The 19,566-nt window shown below is 44.3% G+C and overlaps 1 protein-coding gene across 5 annotated transcripts in view; it reads left to right on the top strand.

The window, feature by feature from the left end:
- The window catches only part of FXR1 (FMR1 autosomal homolog 1), a 331,323-nt gene that overhangs the window by 263,794 nt on the left and 47,963 nt on the right, over window positions 1–19,566 (top strand). For all 5 annotated transcript variants that reach the window (XM_085635376.1, XM_085635377.1, XM_085635381.1 and 2 more), the window contains exon 14: window positions 11,733–11,933. In XM_085635376.1, coding sequence (XP_085491502.1) covers window positions 11,733–11,933 — 201 coding nt within the window. The remainder of the gene's footprint in view (window positions 1–11,732; window positions 11,934–19,566) is intronic.

Genomic DNA, 19,566 nt, shown 5'->3' with positions numbered 1-19,566 from the left:
CTCTTGATCATCAAAACCCACAAACTCAGACACCATGAATTTACGCAAAACATTTTTTTAACACCTATGTTTTACTGAGATGCACAAACGTTTATTGCATTGGGCCAATGAAGAAGGTACAAAGGAGATGGTTACACAATTAAACCACTTTCATTAGTGGACACGCATTAATTCAGTTGAAAAGATTTCTGAATTTGTGTAACTTTTACGTTTCATTGTATGTGCTTTAGTTTGAATGTCCTTTAAGCACTCTTGCCTATGTTCAGCCTGGATTAGATGTTCGATCTGTACATGAAGTCCTGGTGATGAATTTTCTGTTCTAAATATGTAGGCCGATGCTCACTCATCCCTCCATTAATGTTCACTTCTGTTGGAATTTTTCATGCAAGAGCAAATTTTCAGGAAGAATTTGTCCACATTATTAGATGGAGTTTTTTTTATATTCCAGGAAGCTGCAAGTCATCATTAGCACTCTGCCCCCATAGTTCTTATGCTGCACTTTGTGGGATGTCTCATAGCTTGTTCTTAGAATGTATGTATGCTTAGTATTCTCTCACTCTGAGATAAGAACATTGATGTTTAAAGTAGGTGGCAGTTGGTCCTAGACTCTGGATGGTATTGGAGGTACTTTAAGGTAACCTTTGCAATGGTGATAGGCACACCTCTGCTTATTTTTCATCGTAGTTGGGTTTAATTATATTAGAACTGTCTAGTGTAGATACTGGTTGTGGGGACACATTACAGATGTAAAATGCTGAATGTCACGCCACCCCCTCCCCCCCACTGTTTTTTTTAGTAATGCCTTGATAAAATGGCAGAAGTGGGAAAAAATTGCTAATTATGCAAGAGTATGTGGCACTGATTTGAGTGCCAAACATAAATACTCACTGTTTTTTTTTGTTTTTAAAAAACAAAGTTTTATTGAATATTTGGCACACATCAATACAATTGCAGTAGAATAACGTGTATTCATTGGCATATCCCAGCAATAATCAAGACATACATATATATGACATCCCACCATACACTTGACAATACCTCCAGCTACCCGCCCGTGCCCCTAGGGTGTAATGTAATGTAGCTAGCCCTGTCTCGCTCCTCCGTATTGGTCAGTCGCTATCGTCTGATACCTGCACGAGTGGGGGAGGTTCGCAGATGTCACCCTGATAGTGATTCCACTTTCCCCAAATCCGAGTTCATTTTTTAGGGCATCCCCTGTGTATGTATACCGATTTCTCTGTCACCATTGTGTGACCCATGTCTCGACACCATTGCCGTGATGTCGGGGGTTGCTCCGAACCCCAACGCTGTGCTATATTGCGTTTGTCCAGAGTCATCCCTAATGTCACCCAGTCTCGGTCTGCAGGATTCAAATCTGTGGGCTCCCAGATATTAAGTAGACAACAATTTGGAGTGAGTGGGATGACTATGTTGGTGACCTGGGACATGTTGCGTACCACCAAGGTCCAGTAAGATGCGATCCTTGGGCAGACCCAAAGTGTGTGCCAAAAAGTACCCTCGGCACCGCACTGTCGGAGGCAAAGTGAAGTTTGCGCCTTACCTATTTTGTGAAGCAGGGTCCTTGTATAATAGATGCGGTGTAGGCCTCCGACTCCCATTTCCCCTTAAAGATTGCTGTCGGATCAGATTGGTTGTTTATTATTTTACAATACGTCAAGGAGATGGCTTTTGTTTGGAGGTGGTCTGTGAGAAGCCTGTCCTCTAATGGGGAGGATTCGGGTAGTTGTGTGCCTGGTAGGATCGCTGCCTGCAAGGCATGTCTTATTTGGGCATATCTATAGCGTTCGGTTTGCGCCAGTTTATATGTGTCCTGTAGTTGGGTGAAAGGGACGACCCGCCATTCTGCCACAAGTCTCCCACCCTGGAGATCCCGATTAGGTCCCATTGTTGGAATCCCTTTGTGTTTCTCAGTTTCCCGAGTTTCCGAATGTCCCACAGGGGTGTCGCCTGTGTGAGAATCCCCTCCCACCCCATCATCCTCTGTGTCTCATGCCAAACTTGTAGTGTATGGGCCATGAGGCCCTTGTAATGTTGTTTCTTGGGGTTGTTATATAGGGCTCCCATTATTCCTTCTGCGTCAAGGAGGTGGCGATCCATACAGAATGCGGGATCGTCTTGCGGTGCGTGGAGCCACTGGTTTATTGCCGTGAGTTACCTTGCCCTGTAATAAGTGTGTATGTTTGGGAGAGCAATCCCTCCATCGTAACATCCCCTAATGAGTTTAGTCATGGCGATGCGAGCTGTTCTGCCGTCCCAGAGAAGTTTGGTTACTTCGGCGTTAATCAAGGTGAAAAAGGAAGGGGAGACGTGGAAGGGGGTATTATGAAGGACGTATAGAAATCTGGGCAATGTCATCATTTTGAAAAGCGCCGCTCTGCCCAGCAATGTAAGTGGGAGAGAGCGCCAGTGCTTCACATCACATCACGGCGGAGGCGTGTCAGCGGTTTCATGAGATTTTCTTCAATGAAGTGTGACTCCTGGGGGGTTATATATATGCCGAGGTACTTAAAGCCTCTTTCCGCTATCTGAATGTCACAATTCTGAGGCAGTTTGGGAGGGGGGCCATGGAGGAGTGGTGAGTGAGTTCACTATTTGCTGTGGTTCCCTGGTTATCTCTCCGTTCTCCCTACGGATCTGAGCTATCCACCTACTGGCTCGATCCTGTTTGGCTAGCCAGGCCAGTAGCTTACCTACCTTGTCGCCTGCTTCATATAATATATCTTGTGGCCGTGAGTTTTGCCTTCGTCACCTCCCATGCGAATGTTTTAAATTCCTGCTGTGCGAGATTCAGCACATGTAAGGAGTCAGTTGTCAAGTCTAGTGCGTGAGTTGCCTCTGCGTGTGGCACCTCCCTTCCATTTGCTGTCTCTGTGTTTTCTTGTGCCCGGCTATCAATGAAATCGCCTGTCCTTGCAGTACTGTTTTATAGGCTTCCCAGAGTGTTACAGGGGAGGACACTGATTGCGCATTTTTGGCAAAATAGTGTTTCATGGTTGCACTGAGTCCCTTGCCTATCATGGGGTCTTGGAGGTAACCCGGGTGTATGGGGAACACTCTCCGTCGCAGAATATGAGGAGAGGAGAGCGCCATGTATAGTGGTCAGTGGTCCGATATTCCGCTGGGGTAGGTGTTGGATCTCCACTACGTGATCCAGCCCCGCTGTGAGCATGAACATGTAATCAATCCTGGAGAGGCTATTGTGTACACCCGAGTGAAATGTGTATTCCCTATTATCTGGGTGGGTTGTTCTCCACACGTCTATTAAACCAATGGCCTCGGTAAATTCTGTCAACTTGACATGAGCGTGATGGGAGTCTCTAGGGGGATGTTTGTCAAGGGAGACATCCATCACCGCATTGAAATCTCCCCCTATAATAGTGTCACCCACCGGTAAGGATAATAGAAAAGTACTGAGGGCTGTTTGGTGTAACTGTGGCGGTACATACACCAAGACCAGGTGATATGTCCTCCCCTCCCTTTGGCATGTTATTCCCGCAAAGCGCCCTTGGTCGTCCATCTTGGAGTCAGTGAGTATAAGTGGAAATCCTTTATTAAGTAGAATCCCCACCCCTTGGGAGCCTGAGGTGAATTCCGAGTGGACCGCCATGGTCGAACCTGTTAGGTGCGTCTCTTGCATCAGGACTACAGCTGGACCTTTGCGCTTGATATATTGTAGGACAAGCCCTCTTTTGATCTTATCTCTCAGTCCATTCACGTTCCATGAGAGCACCGTTAGGGGGGGGGCTGGGCCCATTGGGCTTTGGGGCAGGCTATCTGCGGCGACCGACTGCTGGTTAGTGGGTGCCATTTATGTTATAGGGGTACTGGGGATGGGAATTGCATGAAATGTATGCCCTAGTCTATCGATGTGTGTGTCATTGTAGAAATCGATTAAAAATAACAAACCAGAAACCAAGCTACGTCCCTTTCTTCCCCCCTCCCTCCTCGCTGCCTCCCTGACCGGCAGATCCCAAACTACCAGCCTCCCCAACTGAGCAGAGTGCTTTGACCCCATAACAAGCGCTTGCGTGGGGGGGTGAGAGATTGTCCAAGAGCAGCTGCGGCCCCCTCATTTGACGTTGTAGCAACGGCTTACGTCTTCCCCTGAGTCTCATTCTTGCCCACAGATTCATGGTGTTGTCCATAGGCACACTGCGTGCCTGAGTTGCATACTGCTGAAAAGTTCAGTGCGGCCCCGGTTGGGGGGGACCATATACTCCGCAAGTCAACAAAGAGTCTCAAACCACCATCTAGGGATTGTTTTTGTCCCCCTTGTCACTGGATTCCGCCGATCTGGATCGCTGCGAGTCCTGGCGTCGGTGCTGTTGCTGGGTTCTGGTCTTTGCAGGTTTAACCGCTGGGCGCCATCCATCCATCCAGTCTCGGGCCTACTCAGGCGTTCGGAAAAACCAAGCCTTCCCCTCTGCTTCCACTCTTAGTTTTGCCGGAAAGAGCATGGAGTATTTGAAGTCTCTGCTCTTAGTTCCTCTTTAACATCCATAAACCCTCGACATTGCTTGGATACTGCCACTGTGTAATCCAGGTACATCTGATCACTTGGTTGTCCAAACGAATCGGCAGGGCGATTCTGCCCGCCTGCAGGATCACGTCTCGGTCGCGAAAATTAAAGATGCGTGCCAGGATATGTCTGGGGGGGGGGGCAGGCCTGGGCCTCCCACCAGGTACTCGGTGTGCCCTCTCAACCGAGAAGAAGCTCGATAGACCTCGCGGTTGCAGTTGATTTTTGACCAGGTCTTCAACGAAAAGGTCTAGGGCTGGACCACCTGCAGTTTCTGGCACTCCAGTGATGCGTATATTGTTACGCCTTGACCGGCCTTCCTGATCGTCCAGCTTGGTGAGGATATGTTTGTTGTCTATTTCCAGCTGACGTACCTGGCGTTGGAGTTGTGCTGTGTCAGTGGTCAGCACCGTCGTCGTGGACTCCACTTCCGTCAGTCTCCCTGAAAGCTTGGAGAAATCAGCGTGGATCAGAGAGATATCAGTGGAGATCGTGCCTATCGAAGACTGGACTAGCTGTAGGGCGGCCATGATGTCTGTGAGTGTAACCGAGTCTGCGGCTTGCTGTGGTAGGGTCTCTGTCTGAGCAGGAGTTGCTTGCTGCCTTTCGCCCTGGTCTTTAGTGTAGGCAAATTTGTCCAGCCTTCCAGCCGGTGCCCCTCGTGGGCCTCGTCCCGCTATCTTACTCACCGTTCAGTTGATCCTCCAGGTCTTGTGGGAGAGGAGGGGTGGTAGTCACCTCCACCTGCCGCGCTGTCATGCGCAGCGCGTCGCTTTTTGGGTTTCTCGCTCCTCAACCCCCTGCAGTGTCTGGCAATGAGGAAGAAGTGCGTTAATTCTTTACACTACTGTATGTCCTTGCGCCCGTAGTTTGCCAGCGGATGGTGCCGTCGGTGCTCAGCGCCAACCCTGTGGTGCAGGCCGAGAGAGACAGGCGTCTCGGTACTCCTGCGCTGCTATGGAACCATGGAGCCCCAGTCACCTGCCTCAAATCGCCGGCGCCACCTACACCGTGCAACCAGCCGCTGCAGGCCTGCCTGAGGCGACCAGGGCCTGTAGATATGGCCACTGAGGATAGTGAGGATCCTGGCGTCACACGGTCTTTCCCCTGGTCCGCCGAGTCTAGTTCGAGTCTCTGTGCCGACACGGCGGCGCTGTCTTTTTCCTCAATGGGCCTCGGCCCTGGCCGGAGCGAGCCCTCACGCACCACGACTCACTCCACGACCCCGGTGCTCCGATCGAGTCAGTGGTGTTCCGTTTGCAGTCGCCGATGAAGCGGCTGTAGCGCGGGCGCCATCACCCACCTCAGCAACGTGGGAGGGCTGACGCACCCGAGGTCCCAGCCCCGATGCGGTCATTAGGCCGCCAGGTCTTCCATGCCGATTCCTCCGGGGCCGCACATCGCAGAAGACCGTGGAACGCTGCAATCTGTGACGCTAGTATTCCAGTTGGTGTGCTTTGCAGTTACGCCGTTCTAATGCAGGATAAATGTGCGGATTAATGACGGGGTTCTTCTCGCCCTCGGAGTCTCTTTAGGTTGTGGTCATCTTGCCGGCTGCTAGCCACGCACCCCCCCCCCCTCCCCCTCCCTCCCATATACTCCCTGTTAATGCACTGCTTCGGTTGTGAGGGAAAAGACATTTTAGAGAACTTGCCTGAGTTAAGTAATGTGGAGTATAGATCGTTGATTATAAGATCTGCATATTAGAATTAGATCATCATTATCTTCCACGGGTTAGCACCATAATGGAACAATATTATTTTGGGGTGAGATAGCAGGGCAAAGATAATTCTGGAAGATTTTGTCATGGGTCTTCTGAAGTTAGTATTGAGTTGCAAGTTTGGAGGGCAACGGATGGCAGAATACATGATCAATATGTTTTGAAATCTTTAAAATCACATTGTTAGAGAGGAGGTATGGTAAAAAAATAAGCCACCTTTGGAGGAAGTAATATGAAGAGCCAGACGCGTGGAACATAGGATTAAACATGTGGATGAGATAAGTAATAGTAAGAATAGGAATAATGTTACTCACGATAAAGTAGAGAAGGTATTAAATCAGATAAAATCAAAAACGAATGTTGAGGAAAAAAGGGAGAGTAAGTGAGGACAATATGTCTCCAGAGTTTAAAGGAGTGTGTTTTAGGTGTGAAAGGTCGGGTCATAAGGTCCTGTCCCGCCATACAAGCAATTTGTAATTCTTGTGGAAAAAAAGGGCACTCTTCCAAAAGCTGCAAAAGCAAAATGAGGAAAAATGTATGACAAAATGTACACTAAATTGTGTTTGAGATTCGTCTGAGTAAAGGGTAACACCACACTGATCCCGTCTATGGTGTGGATTTGGTAATGAAGTTTGATCCATGTGCACATCTCACAATGATCGCTAAAACCACGTTTGAAGACCATTTCAAAAGAAAGGCGAAGTTATGCACATGGATGTCTCTTTCTTTGGGTATGGTGGTGGTGTTATAAAACTGTTTGGGTTTTTCATGGCAAGCACTGAGTTTAGGGAAAGAATGGTGAAAGGAGAGGTGTATATTTCATACAAATGAGATCATTTGATGGGACTGCCTCATCGAAAGAATGTTGGGTGTCACATTGCAGCTTAATGATGTTCCACAGGTTCAAGTTCCTTGAGGTTGAAAATGAGTTGGTAGACTTTGAGAAGGAATTCAGAGGGTTATGTCATGATGGGGTGAGCTGTCTTACAGGTTAGAAACATGACAGAAGATTAAGGAGTGGAGCGAAACTGGTTGTGGCGAAAGTGAGGAGAGTCACTCTGTGTGTACAAGATTGAGTTTGTAGAGAAATCGTGTTTGACTGAAATTGGTATCATTGAACCAGTCTAGGCTACTGAATGGCTTGCCCCTATAGTGGTGGCAAAGAAGCCCAATAGTTAAATTCGATTATGCATTGATCTCTGAGCACTTAATAAAGACGTGGTTGTTGGCAAGTTTCTCCTTCATAACATTGACAAGATCATAACAACACTGTCTGGTACAAATTATTTTACAACTCTGGATCTTGCATCAACCTATCATCCGGTAGAGTTGGAAAAGTCCTCACAGGAATTGACTGCATTCATCATGCCGATGGGGGCATATAATTTTCTGAGAATGCCATTTGGGTTAACTTCAGCAGCCTCTGTTTTTCAAAGATTTATGTCATCTGTTCTGAAAGGAGTTGCAGGGGTGCACGTTATCAGGATGATGTGTTTATTTTTGGACGGACAAGAAAATAAATAATGCTAGAGTAGGAACATTGTTTCAGAGGTTGTGGAGGTCATGGTTGTCTTTAAGAAAGGATAAGTGTACATTTTTTTGTGCAAGGAGTAAATTATCTAGGACATTGTATTTCTGGAAAGGATGTTGCACCTAAGAAAAAGTTAGTTGAGACCATTGTAAAATTAAAGGAACCATGTAACAATAATGAATTGGTTTTGTTTTTGGAAATGATTGAATATTACAACAAATTCTTTCAGAATTATGCAGGCAAGACTGTTGTACATTTGAGGATGGTGGTAGGGAAAAATGTTGTGTTTGAGTGGAATGATGATTGTCAGAGGGAATTTGATAAAGAATGGCCTACAAAATGCTCCTTGTTTGCAAGCTTTTCTTCCTGAAAATGAGACATACATAAAGACAGATGCCAGTGCAAAAGGTGTTGGGCAGTTGTGTTAAAGATGAGGAGTTGAACAGTTGACTGCATGTGCTTCTCGTGTCTTAAAGGTGCTGTGTAAAATTCTTCAATTATTAAAAGTGAAGTGCATGCAATCTATTGGGCTGTTGGAAAGTTCAGAAATCTGGTGTGGGGCATGACCTTTAAGGTAAGGTCTGATCATAAACCATTAAAATAAGTTTTTCAGAAAAAAGTTCTTGATGCTATCGCTGCTAAAAAGAGAAGATGGGTCATTTCTCTTCAGGATTACAGTTTCACAGTTGAATACATTCCTAGAGTGGAGAACAGGTCTGCAAATTGGCTGTCGTGATTAATACATGTGGGTAAAGTGCAGGATACTCCTGATGAGTTTTTGGATGATGAAGTTAGTGTATGTGAGGTCACAATGGGTGCCATAGATGAAGATAATTAAAAAGTTGAGGTTTATAAAGACCCAGTTCTTCTAAAGCCATAGGTTTAGTGTTGTCAAGCAAGTGTCAGCAGTTGGAAAAACTTGGTTTTTGATCAGAGGAATTATCTGTGGTCAGTGGTAACTTACATAGAAGAACTACGTTGGTACCACTTGTTGGTTTACCAAGCAAATTACTTGAGTTTGCACATGAGGGACCTTATGGGAATTGTCGCAACTAAAGAAAGGTTACATGTGAATTTTTGGTGGCCCAGCATGTATTTGGAGATGGAGCCTGCAGTGAGGGATTGTGTGCAATGTTGTGTGAGTAATAAAGTGTTGAGAACCAAACAAATTCCCATGGTATGTAGGGAACTTCCGAAATTTCTGTGGGTTGGGGTTGCCATTGATATTATGGGCCCTTTACATGGGGAACATCGTACGCATTACCTCATAGTATTGTTGGATTTGTATTCTAGGTGTATGAAATTTGTGTGAGTGACACTTCCACTGCTAGTGTAATAGCATTTCTGGAAGAAATATGTAAGAGAGGCCGTTACCCCAACTCCATTTTATTAAGCAGTGGTCCTCAGTTTTGCTCAAGGGAAATGGAGAGTTATTTTAAGGACTGTGGAATTCTTCATAAAAAGATTTGTGTATCATCCTGAAACCAATGGTGCAGTTGAGAGGATGAACAAAACATTGAAGGAAGGCATACAGATGGCAAGGGACAACAATCTGGAGAGAATACAGCTACAGGACAGAATTACGATGTATTGAATGTCTCTTCATTCAACGCAGTATGAATTTTTTAAATGAAGAGCTACGAACACTTAACTATGTCCAGGTTGCATGAAGAGGAGTAAATGTTTGAAATGTAATGCTATTGATGAGTGGATAGAGCGAGAATTAAAATGACAGAAAGAGGTATTTTTTAATGAAGGAAAATGACAAAAATATTTCTTTGGTTGAACATTAGGCACCGGCCGGAAGTCAACAATGGTCTATATGTTCAAAGGAGAAAATGGTAGTGAAGTTGGTAAAACATGCAGTCAAGATGGAGATGGTAGGATTTGGAAACAAGAACCGTGTTGATTTTCATTCTCAATGTGGTGTTTCGGAGCAAGGAAACACACTAGGTGGAGGGGGGTTGATATTCATGCAGACCCTCAGCAAGTTATAGCAACAAGAAAAATAATAAGAAAACAAAAAAGCACTATTTATGGAGGATTATGTTTGTGGCCAGTAATGTTGGGGGCAAAGATGTTAGTGCATGTTATGATTGGATGTGGGTGAAATAAGTGTTACATGTTTGTTGATAAGGGAGAAGTGAGGGATGTCTCATGGGTGTTCTGAGAATGCATGTATGCTGAGTATTTTCTCACTCTGAGAAAAGAAAATGTTGATCTTTAAATTGGTGACAGATGGTCCTATGCTCTGAATGGGTGAGGAGTAAATAAATACAACTCCTTTACTAAGCATCAACTTCACAACACTTATAAACACTTACATATATATTCTGACAGATTGATTTTTTCATCAGAAAAAAGCAATACAGCTGTTAACCAGTGTTGAGGGCCTTCAGTATCTGCGCCAACCAATAAATAATTACATCCATATCTGTGTTTTCACTGATAGTTCATACACATTTTCAAGTTTTGCTATCAGTCTCTTTCAACAGGCGTCGTGAAAAACCGCTGTTTGGGTTACTGTGGCCTCGAGAAAGCAGTAGAGTAACTAAAATCTGCATGGGACAAGAAGACTATTGTGAGAACTCGTCCTGTATTTCATCCCTGGTTATATCTGTCCACATAAACCAAGAAAGAACATTACCTGTTATTTCTCTAATTAGTCTAAAAGACCTCCATCTCTGGGTTGTCGTATGTACTCAAAAGTGCATAAAGTAAGTTTGTATTCTTCCCTCAATGGTAAGCAAGCATATGCAGTAATAGGCAAAGATCGGTTCATCGGCCGACTTAGTTTGAGCTGCATGGCATGGTTATACGCTCTGTAGATGATGTTTAATTAATTCAAGACATCCGTAAGGACTTTTAAACGCTACCTGTAAGTCTTAATAAGATTTGAGCATTATGAATTGTTTGGGACTCCTAAAGAAGAAGACCTTAGCCTATGAGAAAGTCCAAATTATTTACAGTAGTAACTAGTGCATTGGTAATCCTGGTTTTCAGTCTTCTCTCAAATGACCTTTCTGCCATTGTTGCTGACGGGATAGGGACTAAAGTAAGCAGTCCCATAACTTGGTTAAAGCTGTGATATGGATGGTGCTGCATTTCTACTTGAACCTCAAATTTCAAAATGTCGATGTGTGGGGGAAAAAAAGAGCTATTACCTCGTAACCTACAGTTGTTGGTATCCCTTGAGCCTTGAGATAATGGGACTTAAGACTGTTAGTTCAAAAGTAATCAAAGTGAGTAACTTGAAACTGTTCTCTTTACCTTTCACATGCCTGCTTCATGTAAGGTGCCATCGCTCGTTATTACTTAATAACAGGTTCGGGAAATTAATGCAAAAAGGAGGTACCAGGAGGAAAATGATATGGTTTACATTCTACTGCATTGTCTGGAATCGACAGTTTGGGATAAGCAAAACATTGTGCTGGTACACAACATACTTAAAGCAAGGATGTCACTGGTGCCCCTGTTGATAGTGTAAAGACACAAAGACAAAGGTTGGTCAATTTATCACTGCCAGCAACAAAACAAAATATTTTGCGTGGAAGAATATTGTCAAAGAAACCATCAATAGAAGTATTGATTGAAAAGAAATACGTGTATAACAGCTATGAAGGAATCTGCCAGTTTTAATTGGATCTGGGAACCATGGGAGGATATTTCCATATTGAGTTGAATTGGGGGTGGGGGGGGGGGGGGGGCTGAGTAAAATGAGAAACTCTGGATAATCAGAGAAGGCAATTTAAATTGAAGTCTCGTGCATGTTTATAACTTTTGATTACTATGTGATTTTTTTTTATTTGTTAGTTATTGATATACATTAACTCCCAAAATGAGTACAAAAAATAAATATTTGTGGTAATGTCGTTGTTCTAAATGTGCTTTTAAATATTTGTGGTAATATCGTTGTTCTAAAAGTGCCTTTTCCATCTCAGTGCTGAAGGACCCTGACAGCAACCCTTACAGCCTTCTTGATAACACTGAGTCAGACCAGACGGCCGACACAGATGCAAGCGAATCTCACCTTCCCACTACCCGTCGTAGACGGTCGCGAAGGAGGAGAACTGATGAAGATGCTGCTATCATTGATGGAATGACAGAATCTGATACAGCGTCTGTTAATGAGAATGGGCTAGGTAGGTTTGTTTTTGATGCTTACCCGATCATTTTAAATATATGTGCCATATGTTCTTCTCATTCTAGGTAAGAAACCATAATGCCTCATTCTTAAAACTTGTCCATATTAATTTTTTTGGTAGCTGTTGGTATCATGAGCGCTATACGGAGTCCATTCTAGTGAGTGTATGTCTCATTTGTGAATAGGTATTTAACCTAAGTGAATATATAAAAATAAAATTGGAATAATGCACCTTCTTGTCCTTTTCGTCCTTGTTCTCTCTTAAACACAGTATTCCCCTTCTGATTAAAATACATTCATGACTGTGTTTATCTGGAGAACTGAGGGATTTTGCTTTGTTATTTTCTCCTTGCTGTTAGACTGCTAGTCCCTTCTCTGGTGAGTTCATATAGCAGTTGGTAATGGAGAGTTTTGTCCATCTTGATAAAAATCTGTTGCATTCAGCATTAACTGCTTACGATATGTTGGAGGTACAGGAAAAGGAAACGTTGTTGATATGCTTCACTCGTGGGAGCATTCAGGCTCTGCTTTTAGGTCTCGCCCCTAGTGATGCAGTGAGAGTCCTTTTGTCCGGGGTTCCAAAACGGAGCCAGGAATCGCACACGCTCGTGCGTGTGCTTTTCCTTTTGTGCCCCGCTATTGGCCTTTGCGTGAGTGTTTTTTCCCCAAGATTGCACGCAATCGGCCAAAGTCGGACGCATTGCTCCGCCCCTAGCCTATTGGTGTCTATTACGCTCACCAAAGGCCATGTGGTTTCAATTATCGTGCCCAGACACGGGCGCAATAATTGAAAACGTATGGCTCGCTGTGGTGCGCGCACGCACCACTCGTTTCAATTTGTCTCTGTTATCGTCCTTTTTTTCTCCTTTCTTTTCCCCTGTTTCAGCCGATAGCTTTTATTGCCTATTTTGCATTTTTCTCCCTTCCTTATGTTTACGTTTTGCGCATTTCGCTAAACCGTATCAAACATCAGTTCGTGTTTAATGACGCATCCGTTGACTCAATGACCTTGTGCATCTCTTCCAGTGGCTGACCCCATGGTCTCCGTTTCAAAGTTAGCGGGCTCACTCAGCATTTCATCCTTCCGAGAGCGAGCAAATGAGTACCATTGAGTTGATAAAAGAACCACCTGTTATTCAGCCACAAGATAAGACCTGCAGGGTTAGCGTGCACTTCACAAACATTGAAATTACATTAATATAGCGCTTACTACCCTGACGAGGCGTTGAAATACATGTTATGGTTATCTATGCATTCAGTTTTAAAGGTAACGGGAGTACAACCTGTCAAGCGGGAACGTGACTGGACTGACAGCCGCCTTCCTCAGCGTGTGGAGACGTCTCTGTCTTTCTCAGGTGACATGTCCGTGGTTATATTAAGTTACTGCCCACCGACCGTTTCCCGGAAGTTAAACTGGTAGTTTGGGACGGTGGGAATCAACTTAGCCCATACTCCCTTAGTACGTCACTTGTGTGTTCTTTGTTCTTATCGTGCACTTTGAATTATTCCCCAATAATAAACTCATAAACACTTTAATGGCAGCATCGTAATGTGGCTGTTAGCCCTTTTGTGTGGGTTCCATTTCTGTATCAGAAGTTAATGTATGTGGAGTTTCAATGTATTGGGCGGAAAGGTGAACTGTAGCTCAATGTCACTTTACTGCATGTTTCATTTTAATCTCCGGCTGTTTAGTTGTGGAATTACGTTTTCTTAGGTGGTAAATCAACAGAATTTTACCAACAACTGCCACAATGCAAAGACAGACAAAACAAGCATTTGCAATGCAATAGGTCTCGCATTACTGAAAGTTTGAGCTATTGGCTTTGCATTATTGTTTGCAACAGCAATAGCTCAAACTTTCAGTAATGCGAGACCTATTGCATTCTAAATGCTTGTTTGGGATAATAGTGGCTTTATTACATTACTTTGAGGCTACAGTTAATAGCAGAATTCAAGTTACATTAGGTAATCTTACATTCTATGATTTCTGTCTAAGGGAGGTCCGAGAAGGAGAGAGAATTCACCCAGAAGAGTGATAAGGTACAATATGCCCCCCAAGTACTTGCAGCATATTGACCATATCCACACCAGAGCAGCACGATCCATTAAAACCTAGGAGTTTGATTTGACCAAAAGCATTCTTTCAGTCTCAGAGATTGTCATCTATAAAAACAATTTCTGGCTCAAGATCTCCAGAAGCATTGTATCATTTTTCCAGCTGACTCAAGAATCAAACTTGTAAGAGCTCTGGATCCTTCCCGCTTATAGCTCTATAAGTCAGTCTGCATTAGTGACATTATAAAGATGTGTGTGAGATTGTTTGTTTTGGTGGTTTGCTCTTTTGCCTGGGTCTCTGCCCTGAACCTGTAGCTGGCTTGAGGGAAAAACATCTGCTACCTAACCAAACCTTTTACTACACTTTATTGGAAACCTTCTCTTCGAACCTTTCTTTGTTTTGCAGGTAAGAAACATGCCTTGTGACAAAGTCCCTTCACTGGTTATAACTAGCCCTACATCTGCCCGCTGCACAGAAAAAGACTAACAAGCCTTAAAGACATTCTTTATTTTTTTTTTGTTTTTCAGCAGACCTTCAAACAATTTTCCTCTGAGTTAGATATTGGCCTGAAACTAGTATTTTATAGTTTATCTCAATTTTGAGAATAGTGTATCAGTTGGGAAAGTTAGTTTGCCAGGGACAGGACATAGATAGTATCTGCTTTCATGCTGTTGAGACCTGCTAAGAGGTAGGTGAAAAGCTCAAGGAGCAACTGGATGAGCCTTTTCTGTCCATGAGCTACCTGGAACAATAGAGGAATCCCTATCCACTGCCAATGGGCTTGCAGCAATTTAGATCTTCAACAGTCTTGGGTGTGCATCCCATTGTTGCAACTGGTCCTTTGGTTACATAAGCACTTGAGTAGTCTCTCTCTCTCTCTCTCTTGCCTGCATCATTCCATAGTTACTTATGTTTAAGGTGATAGCTGTCCATTGACCCTAAATTCCAGTGCCATGTAAGGAAACCTGTTTGTTAGATTGGTAGCTCCTGTCCTATTCCGTTCCACCACCTGCCTATAATCTTGCACCCCTCCCACACTCCCCTAATATGGGGAAGGATTTAACGATGAGTAACTGGCCTTCCCACCCCATCCATTGACTGTGACTTGTGTACGTGAACCTCTAATTACTATACACTTTGTAATGAGGATAATTGGAGTCTCGTACATTATTTTTGGGAATTAGTTTTAATTCTTCTTCCAATGTGGACAGTGGGATTTTTGGTGTTCCATTAATAAATAGTTTTTAAAGTGTGAACCAGATTGGCAGATGATATTGGCAGTTTTATCAGGTCTTGTTAATGACAGTTGTTTAGACCTCTGCACTTTTACCCTACGTCATTGTGCCACCCACTGAAAAAGGATTGTACGCTAATGAAACCTTCCCATGGATCTACAAGAAGGATAACAAAACTTACCTGTAAATAATTTCTTTTCCCTGTATTAACTTCTTGTACTGGTAATGCTAAGTACAGTTCTGCCACACAATCCACCTACTGAGCTCGATGTTGAAGTATGTAATTGTTTGACCAGAGAGGAAAAGTCTGCGTAAGAAAGCTGTAGTACCTAGTAGGATGTACCTGGGCAAGATAGAGTATGTACATACTCCAGGCTTTAGCTTTTTCGTGTTTATACAGCGGCCATGCGGCCATAAATGTGCCTTGTCTCCGGCCTGATGGTACTGAACATCCAATGAGTCTGGAGCGGACTTAGGTCTCCCAGTGCTTGAATCATTTTGATGTTTAATTCCTACTGAATCTGGTGACGCTTGCCTACATGGATGGATAACTACTTTGTGTCCAGATTGAAAGCCCACATTTACCAAGAATAAGCTTCTACTCCATTGGAGATGGGCTAATAGGAACGAAAAAAGTAGGAGGAACGCTTTGAGTTGTCCCATATGCGTAAATATAGCTTCAAGATAATACCAGAGGAACATAATAAGCATCCAAGATTGAAGTAGATTAAGTGTAACCTGGAGTTTCCCTTGTGGTTGATTTAACTCCATTCTATCTCTTGAATTTCCCTCGTACTTTTAGAAATGTGTGAGATCATTGATCTAGTGATGCTCTCATCCACCCAAAATTCTTTCTTGGAGGCTATGAAATTTGTGATGGATTAAATGTCCACTAGTGGAATGCTACTTAAAACATGCAATACTTGCCATATGAAAAGTCTCTCCTTCTCATATGCAGGAAATTACAGTAGACACACAAAACATCACCGGTTGGGTTCTCTATTTATTTTCAGGATTCTGCAGCCTGAGTCGTTAGTTATTAATGTCAGTAAAAGTTGTGATTTTGTTGTTATTATTATTATTATTAAAAGCGATTTATAAAGCGCACGATTACCTAATAGGTGTCCTGGCGCTAACTACTTCTCCAAAGATAGGGCAGGGGCAGATAGGAATGAATTCACAAAAAGCCAAGTCTTCAATGCCTTTCTGAAGCAGAGCAGATTGTTGATATTTCTTAGGTACAGAGGCAATTTATTCCACAGCTTGGCGGCACTAAAGGAAAAACTGCGCCCACCCCATTGAAATAGATTTTTTTTTAAATCCGGGCCCTCATCATGTAATGCTTTAAAAACCAATCAGAGAGCTTTAAACTGGACCCTGTTCTTAACTGGGAGCCAGTGCAGCTTTTGTATTACCTTAGAGATAGAAGCCGATTTGGGGGTCCCTGTCAAAAGTCTAGCCGCAGCATTTTGAAGCATCTGGAGCTGGTGCAACAAATTTTGTTGTAGATTTAAGTAAAGGCTGTTGCAGTAATCCAACCTGGATAAAACCAAGGCCGTAACCACTGTTTTTCGGCAGTCTGGCGGAAGCAAAATCCGGATCTTTTTCAATATTCTTAGAATGTACCCTGTTTTAGAGGCTACCACCTTAACCTGGGCAGCCATGGATAGTTTTACATCAACCAGGATCCCTAGGTTTTTTACCTTCTCGACCGGGGTGGGGAGAACCCCCAAAGAAGGTGGCCACCACGAGGGCGTCCAAAAGTTAGGGTTGTTTCCGAACAGCATAACCTCGGTTTCATTCGAATTCAACCTGAGGCAGTTGCCTGCCATCCATCGTCCTACCTCCGTCATACATGCCTGGAAATTAAGATCCTATCCCTTCTCCAAACCTGGAAGTAAAGATACCACAATTTGTGTATCATCCGCGTACGAGGTGATGCCAAACCCATAACGCCTAATGATCGAAACCAGGGTAGTAACATACACATTAAAGAGGGTCGGACTTAATGATGACCCTTGCGGCACGCCACATGGTAAGGAGAAGGGTTGTGAGTGAAATTTGCCCAGTGCGACTTTCTGGCTTCTATCCGTAAGAAATGAGTTGAGTAACTCCCAGGCTTTCCGTTGAACCCCGTATTTCATTAAACGGTCCATCAAAAGCCCATGATGGACCGTATCGAAAGCGGCCGAGAGATCCAAAAGGATCAAAGCCGCCTTGCCTCGCTGATCCACTGCTGCCCTAATTTCCTCCGTAGCTTTAATCAAAGCTGATTCAGTACTATATCCTTCCCTGAAGCCGTATTGGGATGAATCAAGCAGATGGGACTTCTTTAGAAAGGCACTAAGTTGCCTATTCATTGCCTTTTCAACCAGCTTAGCAAGGAGAGGCAGGCGAGAGATAGGTCGAAAATTATTAGGATCGAGAGGATCCAGACTCGGTTTTTTTAACAGCGGTAGAATGAAGGCCTTCTTCCATTGTTTCGGAAAAGGACCGCCTTCAAATATCTCGTTAAAAATGGGGGTGAGATAACATGCAATCGGGACCGGGACCATTTTGGTAATTTTCAAAGGACAAGGGTCCAGCGAGGACCCGGACTTTGCATTAGCTAGATGCTGCCGTGTGTCATGTGTGGTTAATATACTGAAAACCTCCAAGGTCTCTGCCTGCGGAACGTGTTTCCCCCATCCGTCACTGTCTCCAATACCTCCTTTATAGGATCACAGAGGCTAATAAAGATATTGGAGACTTTGGTTTGAAAAAAACGAGGCGATCTGATCACAGAGCTCCGTGCTGGACTGGATAGAGGCTGGCCTGAGAGAAGTCAAGTTGGAAACAGTATAAAAAAGCTCTTTAGATGAGTTTTTAGCTAACTCTATTTGAGCTGCGTAAAATTTCTGTTTGGCCAGCCGAACCATATGTTTATAGGTGAGCATGCAAGCTTTGTATATCAACTTCTCTTTGTCGAGATAGCCCTTCCTCCAGTTCCTCTCCAATCGTTTGCATGTACATTTTTGCAATTTTAATTCCTTCGAATACCAGGGGGCTGAGGGAAAAACTCTTTTAGGCAAAACAGATTTAGGAGGGGCTAGTTCTTTACACGCCTGTGTGAGCCATCTTGTGTAAGAGGCAGCTGCCTCCTCCATTCCACAAGAGCCATGGCTAGCGGACTAAGTCAATACCTTAAGCAGAGTCTCTGCTTCCACCCTATTCCAGGCTCTAGTTTCAATCTGTTCCAGTGAAACACTACCTTTTAGTCTTATGAATCTTCACATTGAGATTAAACAGAACCCCAGCATGATCTGACCAAAACAAAGGCAGGAGGCCCATAAAGGATAGCCCTGGAAAGTTGGAAAAGACGCCATCTAAGGTGTGACCAGCTTGGTGAGAGGGACCTTTCACGTGCTGCGAAAGCTCTGCGGCTTCCATCAAATCCAATAGTCGGGCTGTCTCTGGGTCATTAGCGAGTTCCAAGTAGAAATTAAAGTCTCCGAGAATAGTATAGGAATCGCACAAAAAGGCATCTTCCAGGAGATCCCCCAAGGAAGGAAAAAACGAGACTCTAGCACCGCGAGGTCTGTATATTAGGGTGCCCTTAAAGGAGTGATGGTGTGTTAAACTAAAATTAAAAGCAAGGGCTTCACATGCGGGTAGTTTAACAGATTTAAAAGTCCCCTGAAACGAATTTTGATCAATAATAGCCAAACCACCTCCCTTCTTGTTAGGCCTGTTCAGCACCTCACATTGGGACCCAGGTAGAGTGGCCTTAACTAGATCTGGCCCGGACGCTTCGTCCGTCCAGGTTTCCATAATGAATGCGAATTTAATACCGTTGTCTTCCAACAGATTCGCACATTCAGTGCTGCGTTTTACTAGGGACCTGGCATTAATTAGTATACAGCTAATAGCCTTGACAGGATCTCCGGCTGAGCAATCGACGACCTTCAGAAACCTGATCGGTTCAAACATCAACTTGGGGAACATAGTTCTACAGTTAAGGCAGGAACCAAAGGGGATGCTATCCCTAGCATCCGCAATCAAACAACCGCAGACAGCATTACTTACCGCACCTCTCAGTCCCAGTAAAGCTTCTCTGGTGTATACGTGTTTCCTACAGGCTCCTGGAGACCTTGGGCCAGGGGTTTGGGCGCTTAGCGCGACCCGAGCGCGGACGGGCGCAGACGGGCTTGCCTTAGGTGCGTCCGCTGCGTGGTCGCGCCAGCATTCCTCTAAATCTGCCGGCGTCCGCACACTAGACTGTCACCCTGTAATCCCCCCAAGATGGCTGCCACCGCCCACGAGCACCGCTCCACAGGGACTGCCTGCTCGGCTCGCTACCG

The sequence above is a fragment of the Triturus cristatus genome, chromosome 11 (genome assembly GCF_964204655.1).
Source record: "Triturus cristatus chromosome 11, aTriCri1.1, whole genome shotgun sequence".
Taxonomy (NCBI): domain Eukaryota; kingdom Metazoa; phylum Chordata; class Amphibia; order Caudata; family Salamandridae; genus Triturus; species Triturus cristatus.
Note: the sequence above shows the minus strand (reverse complement) of the source record. Positions and strands in the feature narration are given on the sequence as shown.